An 8,012-nucleotide genomic window follows, 5' to 3' on the forward strand; every position below is an offset into this window, starting at 1 on the left:
TGAGGACAACAAGGCACCATGTGTTCTCCTCTAATCTGGAGCAATTTGCGAAGAATGATGTTGACATTCCAAAGCCTTCATTTGAGATTTGTAGTTTTCAGCTATCTTCTAATTGCCTTCCACAAAGGGACCACATGCAAACATTCCCAAAAAAAGTGCATTTTTCTCTCTTCCGCCTACCCACAAAAAGGGCACAATGGGGAGACGTCAATTGTCTTGCACATTCTTGATTTCACTGGAAGCTTCTTAAGTAGTAGTCTCCATCTCAAAGGATTAATACAAGTAGTAGGCATGGCTTTCTAGACACACTTAGCCCTCTTCTTACATGTCTCCATGCTAGCCATAGGAAAGTATTTTCTCTACTTGGACTACATTCCCATTAGGATTGCCAGTGAGGGGGTTTGATGTCACTTGCTAACCTGCAATACCACAATTTCTTGCCCGCAAGGATGATCAAGTCTTTCAGAATAGAGTCGTGACTATTCACTAGGGATGTGGGCCATTCTTGCTTAACCTATTGTAGCACAGTATTTAGCCAATTGAACTCTCTTTCATTGAGCCTATACTGCTCAATTATCTACACCAAGGGCTAATTTAGGATTGATACAGGTCCCACAAATCCTCCCAAGTAGGGACACCCTTGGCACATAATGCCTTTGCTAACCTAGGGTTTTGATGAAATGGAGCCACCTTCGACTCAAACGGGAAGGAGGAGAACCAAACATTGTAGCTCAATGAGGAGTCACATGACCTCCTATCTCTCGAGGGCCTAGGACCATTGAGCCAAGGATTTCTACTAGCTTGAGACCATAGTGTGAGTAGCATACGACTATGGGATCCTAACTTGCAAAGTGATAATATCATGCCAATTGGCAATAGGCCGTGTACTCCCCTTGATCTTAGAAGTACCAATCCAATTTTGCAAAAGGCATATTTAGGGTTTGCTTTTGTCCATTCTTTTGAGAAGAGAGAGGGCCAACCCCATAGGTTTGCCAGCAAGGCTTTCTAGGGTTGCACCTCCCATCTTCCTATCTCAATGGTGAGGGTCTCCCAGCTAATATGGTGACACACTGTCCTACCTTGATAGGATCATAGAAACTCTTGGATTAACTTTTCAGCTTTGAGCTTGGTGATTTCATTGAAGGCCAATGTAGAGGCCAAGTACACCACACTAGAGGTGATCATGCTTTTTGTAATTGTTAGCTTGCCAACAAATGAGATAGGTGCTCCAGCTAGACCCTTTAGCTTAGCTTAAAATTTAATAAAAAAACCCGTTAAACCTTTGAGACATTGAGATTCCTATCCCAACAAGGGCTCCCAAGTATTTTCCAATCTTGTGCGGCTTCAAAATCTTGAAACCCAAGTCCAAGTTCCACTGGTTGGGCTCATCCCAAGACAAGAAAAAGAGCTCAGGTAGATAGTAGTGAGAACTCTGCATAAACTTCCAATTGTTTAGTCACTGAGTCCTCCTTGGCCTTGAGAAACGAGGCATTATCATCTACGAATAATTTGATAGTGTTCAAAGAGCCGTAAGGGAATGGGAGGCCTCTGATTGTACTAGCCTAGATCAATTTATCAATTGTCCTAAGAAGGGGGTTGTTGATCAAGGCAAAGATGAAGATATTGTTGAACTTCATGGCTCTAAGGACACCCAGTATAAAGGCCTACTTGACCCTGTCGTAAGCCTTGTCCCAATCCAAATTTATAAAAAAAATAATCTAATTGTAGGCTCGTTGCATGACCCATAGAGTAGATTAAGTTGAGGAATACATCGTGGATTTGTCTACTGTGGACAAATCCAAACTACTTTCTATGAACCACCTCTATAAAGAGGTACTTAACCCTATAGGCCAAAGCCTTAGCAAGAACCTTGTAAGTGAAATTTAGCATAGTGAGTGGTCTCCAATTGGGAACTTTAGCTCTATCTTGTGACTTTGGTGTCAGTTTTATAAGTCCTTGATTCATAAATGTGGGAATAGACCTGATTGTTTGATGTAATTGAGTAGTGCAACCAAGTCCCCACCAGAAAATAGGCCACATTTTTTGGTAGAGTTCTGTAGGGAGTTCATCCAGACTAGGGTATTACCCTAACTTAAAACTACCAACCACCTCCTTAATCTCCTCCACCATGAATGGCTTGTTAAGAGGCAAAGCTTGATTAGTATCAATAGTAACAATAGAGTCTTTTAGGAATAGCCTTTGTTCATATGTTGGGACACTTGGTGGTTTCATGCCTACTAATAGAGGCAATATGTTTCATGAAGATGTTGATTATAAGACTCTCATCTTGGACTAGGAACCCATTCTTGTCCTTGACATAAGTGATCGTTTCCTTCTTTTTCTTAGTGCATAGCTTGGCAAAGTAGAACTCATTTGGCCCATCACCCCCTATAACTCCCACCAACCTTTTAGTTGCACCTTGGCAACATTGACTTCATAGTCCTCTTGATCTTTCATGAATGTCTACACATCTTATAGATAGTGGTGGAGGATATCATCCTGGGGACAACCATTAGAGCCTCCATCATGCCAGCCCAAGTTCTTAAAACTAGTTCCTTGGATTGTCTTATGTACTAAGCTCTCCTTTGCCCATAACTTTTGGCCACTCTAACAATAACCTATTGACACATCAACCACCTATAATTAGGGGATGCGTTGGGGTCCCTTGAAAGGGGGCGGGCCACCACTATTACTAGCCAAGAGGATGACTTTGAATGCTATCATGATTGGAGGTAGCAAGATCCTCTAAGGTAGAGTACTTCAGCTCACTATTCATTCACCAAGCTCCCTCTATGGCATAAAACCTATCCAATCTCCCCCCTCTCCAAGAAGTGCCAATGTGCTTATTTTGCAAAGTATATTTTGGCATTTGGTCTACTGTGGCCAACAAGGCAATATCCTCTAACTCACATGTGGTTACAAGATGATGCCAGCCTTTCCTCTATGATCATTCTCCCAGTGTTGTGAGATCTATCCTTGTCCCTCCAATCTCCCCAATTATAGCATTGGAGCCTTTTAGTTGCTACACTAGATAGAGCCATTGGTTTGCTCTTTGAGTTGAGTAGTCCACCACATAGACGAACCACACCACAATCTCCTGGCATATCACGACCGTGACTCCTATAGCAAAGTTATCCCTAGCAATAAACTTTAGAGAGGGCTTGAGTTCCTCTTTAACTAGAAGCATAGTTCCTCCTCTTCCTCTAGCCATTTTATCAAAGAAAGCCTGGGATAAAAAAACCTCTACAAGCATCTTCCCCTAGCTTGATCTCCTACAGAGCCAACAAGTGTGTCTTGCATCTCTTACCAAGCCATATAGCACTTGTTTTCTTACATCAGAGGAGAAAGCCCTGACATTCCAAGAACAAAAGTTAACCTTTGTGGACAACGTCATCTTCTTCGTGCAACAATTCTAATTAAGCCATCATCTAATGATCCTTGATTGGGGCATAAAAATTTTGATCCACCAATAGCATCCTTGCTAGGTGCTTGAGAGAAGGTTTCCTCCTATGCTTCTTAGCACGACCCTTGTTAGGGGAAGACTTAGGATTGATATTCTCTTTTTATTAAGATTGGCAGCTTGCTTCTCAGTCTGTGTGGTGGTCCCTTTTCCTTGTTGTGCCCCTCCCTTAGGGGTTACCATCCCTAGGTTTATTTGATCATGCTTCCCATCCCCTTCTTTGTTCTTTGGGTGCGAGGTTGAGCCTCCTTCCTTTGTTTTGCTCCATTTTCTTGTTTATCTCATTTTTGAGCATCCTAATTAACATTTGTAGTATTCTATAGATCGGCATCATACCGCTTTACATGGACTGAACTAGTTTTGGAGGAGCGGTTACACACAACATGCCCATTAGCCTTGTAAAGATAGCACACATTTGGGACGATAGCAAACTTGACACTGAGGATGATCTCTAGGTCACTCAGAGCTTTGAGTTGTAGAAATTCAGGGGGTTCATTCCTCATGTCCCACAAGATGCATGCGTGGCATGATGGCTTAAGGAGCCCTTAGGACAAAGGGAGTAAAGCACATTGCCCAATGTCACAGCAATGTTTAGAACCTACTCCACCAGCCAAGGGGGTAGATCAATAAGCTCAATCCAGATAGGATAGTCATGTGTAAGGAAACCATCTAGTGAGAATGACGATGACCAAGGGAGGATATAGACCAAATTACATCCAAAGTCGATACCACAGATGCAAATACCCAATCACATTATGCCTTAGAGCCAAGAAGAGAAAGATAGAAGCCTGTGCCCACAAACTTATCCTGAACCAAAGATGCTTTACGTTGGTAGGTGTCATCAAAGCACTTGGTGAAGTCCTGATTAACAGGTGACCTCCCCATGAAGTATAAATACACCCCTGCAACCATAAGGCTAGCATAGCAATGGCACACACAATCGAAGACCTGAGAAATGGAAGCTCTATGAATCCACAAGCCCTCCTGGGCCTTGGAGTTGCATGCTTGATTGTACCTTTGTTGGCATCTAGAAATACTGATGTATTGTAAAAAAGGCATTTGGTGGCTCATTCATCCAGAAAGGGGGTGGGCCACAACTATTATCAACCAAGAGGATGACTTTGAATTTCATCTCCTTAAGCTTGCTATTCATCCACCAAGCTCCCCCTATGGCATTAAACCTATTGAATCTCTTGCCTCTGCAAGAAGTGACAATGTGCTTATTGTGCTGAGTATATTTAGGCTTTCGGTGTCTGCCATGGCAAGTAAGGTAATATCCTCCAACTTACATGCAATTACAAGATGATGCTAGGCTTTCATTTCCTCTATGATCATTCTCCTATCGTCATTCCTATCTGTCAAGTTCCAATCTCCCATAATTATAGCATTCGAGCCTTTTAGCTACTGCATTAGATAGAGCCATTGGTTTGCTCTTTGATTTGAATAGTTTGCCGCATACATGAAGCACACAACTCCTCTAGGTATATCTTGACTGCGACTCCTACAATGGAGCCATCCCCACAATAAACTTCAGAGAGGGCTTGAGTTCCTCTTTAATTGGAAGCATATTTCCTCCTCCTCTAGCCACCACATCAAAGAAATATATATAGCTTGGGATAAAAAAAGCTCTACAAGCATCTTCCCCTAGCTTAATCTCATGTAGACCTAGCAAGTGTGGCTTGCATCTCTTACCATGCTATATAGCACTTGTTTTCTTACATTAGAGGAGAAACCCCTGACATTCCAAGAACAAAAGTTAATCTTTGTGGACGCCCTCATCTTCTTGGTGGAACGAATATAATTAAGCCAGCATCTCATGATCCCTGATTGGGGCATACAATTTTGATCCACCAATAGCATCATTGCGAGGTGCTTGAGAGAAGGTTTCGTCCTATGCTTCTTAGCATGACCCTTGTTAGGGGAAGACTTAGGATTGATATTCTCTTTTTATTAAGATTGGTAGCCTACTTCTCAGTTTGTGTGGTGGTCCCTTTGCCTTGTTGTGCCCCTCCCTTAGGGGCTACCATCCCTAGATTCGTCTGATTATGCTTTCCATACAAAACACCCATTAGCCTTGAAAAGATAGTGGCATTTGGGAAGGTAGCAAACTTTGACACTAAGGATGACGATCTCCAGGCTACTTGCATCTTTGAGATGTGATCAGTGAAGGGGAGTACAACACTTTTACCAATGTCGTAGCGATGTCTATAGCCTCCTCCACCAGCTAAGGGGGTAGATCAATGAGCTTGATATAGACAAGATAGTCACAAGCAAGGATACCATCCAGTGAGAATGACAACAACCAAGGGAGGATATAGACTAGATTACCTTTGAAGTTGATCACAGATGCCAATACCCAATCTCATTCAACCTTAGAGCCAAGAAGAGTAAGATAGAACCTTTTGCCCACAAACTTATCTTGAACCAAAGATGCTTTATCTTGTTGGTGAAGTCCTGCTTTTGACATGCGGCCTCCCCATGAAGTACACCTTGGTAACTATAAGGGTAGCATAGCGATGGCACACACGATTGAAGGCTAGAGAAATGGAAGCTCTATGAACCCGCGAGTGCTCTTGGGCCATTGGCCTTGCAGGCATGATTGTACCTTTGTTGGTCATCCTTCAATGCCTTCTTGATCTCAGACATATCAAAATCATAGATTGGAGAGCTTGCTTGTAATGGAGTGTTATTGTGTCTTGCACGTTGTGCATCTCCTCTGTGTGCTGCCTCTTGCTTAGCGAGACCTACATATGTTTTTGGCCACTACATGTCGCATTCAAATCACTTAGACCATAATTGATAGTCAGTTGCTTTGTTGACGAGGCGGCCAGGTTGGAGAGGTAATCCATGTTGTAGACCTCTCTCCAAGATAGTGCTTCAATCGATCAAAGTCAAAGCTCCATCTTTTCTTCCCACTTGGGTGTGTCCAAACATGCACATTTTGCAAATCCAACCATCTGTTGACACGTCAGCTCAGTAACCTTGCATTTTGCATGCTCCTTTGGACGGCCAAGCGTGTGTGTAACAACTACCTAGGTACCCTTGAGGAGGTAGCCTTTGCTTTGCTTTTGCAGGAAGAGAGAGGGGCGGGGGGAGAGGAACGTATTGTATTTGGTTTTTGTTCGGTGCGGAACTTGTGTTTATGCGTGTGTTTTCTGGGGTGCCATTTGGATCGATCCAGGGAGAAGAAAAAAGAACCGTCGATAACTACGGGATCGAACGGTAGGAAACGATCGCCGTAAGGCAAGAGGACTATATAAATGCCAGGAGCTTCCGTCTGTGAAGCACGTGATTGTTAAGTCGTTCTCACATTCCATTCGCACAGAAGTGTCAAGCAGATTCAGTCGCAGACGCAACTGCAGATAGACAGCCATGTCTGGAAGGGGCAAAGGAGGCAAGGGGCTTGGCAAAGGAGGTGCGAAGCGCCACCGCAAGGTCCTTCGCGACAATATCCAGGGTATCACCAAGCCTGCCATCCGCCGGCTTGCTCGCAGGGGCGGTGTGAAGCGTATCAGTGGCCTCATCTACGAAGAAACTCGTGGAGTCCTCAAGATCTTTCTGGAGAATGTTATCCGTGACGCTGTCACATACACTGAGCATGCCCGCCGCAAGACTGTCACAGCCATGGACGTTGTCTATGCCCTCAAGCGCCAGGGAAGGACCCTGTACGGCTTTGGTGGCTAGAGCCCCCTGCCTCTCATGAGTGTTTTACGCTTCTTCCAAGGTGTTTTTCAACACCACCTCTGTTCTGTGAATTGTGTCACCTTTGATTACAAACGTAGGTTGGGTTGCCGCTCTCTGTAATTGAGCCGTCTGCTAGCGGTGAGAGCCATCCGAAGTTGGGTGTGGTGGTGGACCTGCTTTTGGGGTAGTTCCGAACGATGCTAATTGTGCTTGTAAAAGGACTTTCTTCAGTTTTGCAGACTATGTTTGTTCAGTAAGGTGCCCCTTGTCTGGGTTCATGTTTAAGGGTCTCAGTATACTATCTGGTTGTCTTGGATGTGATTAGTCACACGATCGTACTTTACTATTAACGCTGGAAGCTGCTTGATTGAGGGCCTTAGCAGAGCATTGCCGTGTCCAGTGTGGGCGGTGCTCTTCTTATATTCTGTGGAGGTCCTTTCCGATTATTGGGCAGGGGCTGTGTGGGGGGCGTTATTGGGGTAATTTCTCTGTTTCAGGCTTAAGGGTACTATTCGTTCAGCAAATTGTGGTTGGGGTCAATTTGAGATTTTAGCCTCGCTGGCAAAGCTGTATATGTGAAGCATTACTTGTTGTGGTGGGCAGAGTTGTGTGGTTGTATGTAGGTTATCACTGTTAAGGTGTCTCTTGAGTGCATCACCATTCTTGAGTTGGAACGATTTTATTTTCTGTGCAGTGCCTAGTTCTATGGTTATCGGTGACCATTTAATTCTGTTTTAATTGGAGTCGCTCTGGTTGTTAGGTGTGACCTGTTGGATTTTTATTGGTCATACGAGCTGTATGCTGACCTCCAGTGGTCCTCCCCTGTTAATAGTACTGTACTGTGAAGAAGGAATCCGGTGGCACATTC

General features: G+C 43.9%; 1 protein-coding gene across 1 annotated transcript; it reads left to right on the forward strand.

Annotated features, from left to right (window-relative positions):
- The first annotated feature begins 6,732 nt into the window (after positions 1-6,732).
- LOC148039170 (histone H4) lies at positions 6,733-7,382 on the forward strand. The gene has a single exon (XM_087675061.1). It carries the CDS (start codon positions 6,833-6,835, stop codon positions 7,142-7,144), a length of 312 nt encoding a protein of 103 aa, XP_087531187.1. The 5' UTR covers positions 6,733-6,832; the 3' UTR covers positions 7,145-7,382.
- Positions 7,383-8,012: the final 630 nt, after the last annotated feature.

This window comes from Lygodium microphyllum, chromosome 3, assembly GCF_053477565.2.
Source record: "Lygodium microphyllum isolate KBCC chromosome 3, Lygodium_microphyllum_v1.1.10, whole genome shotgun sequence".
Taxonomy (NCBI): Eukaryota; Viridiplantae; Streptophyta; class Polypodiopsida; order Schizaeales; family Lygodiaceae; genus Lygodium; species Lygodium microphyllum.

Coding starts and splice junctions, on each gene's coding strand:
- LOC148039170 (XM_087675061.1), top strand. CDS start 6,833: ATGTCTGGAAGGGGCAAAGGAGGCAAGGGGCTTGGCAAAGGAGGTGCG.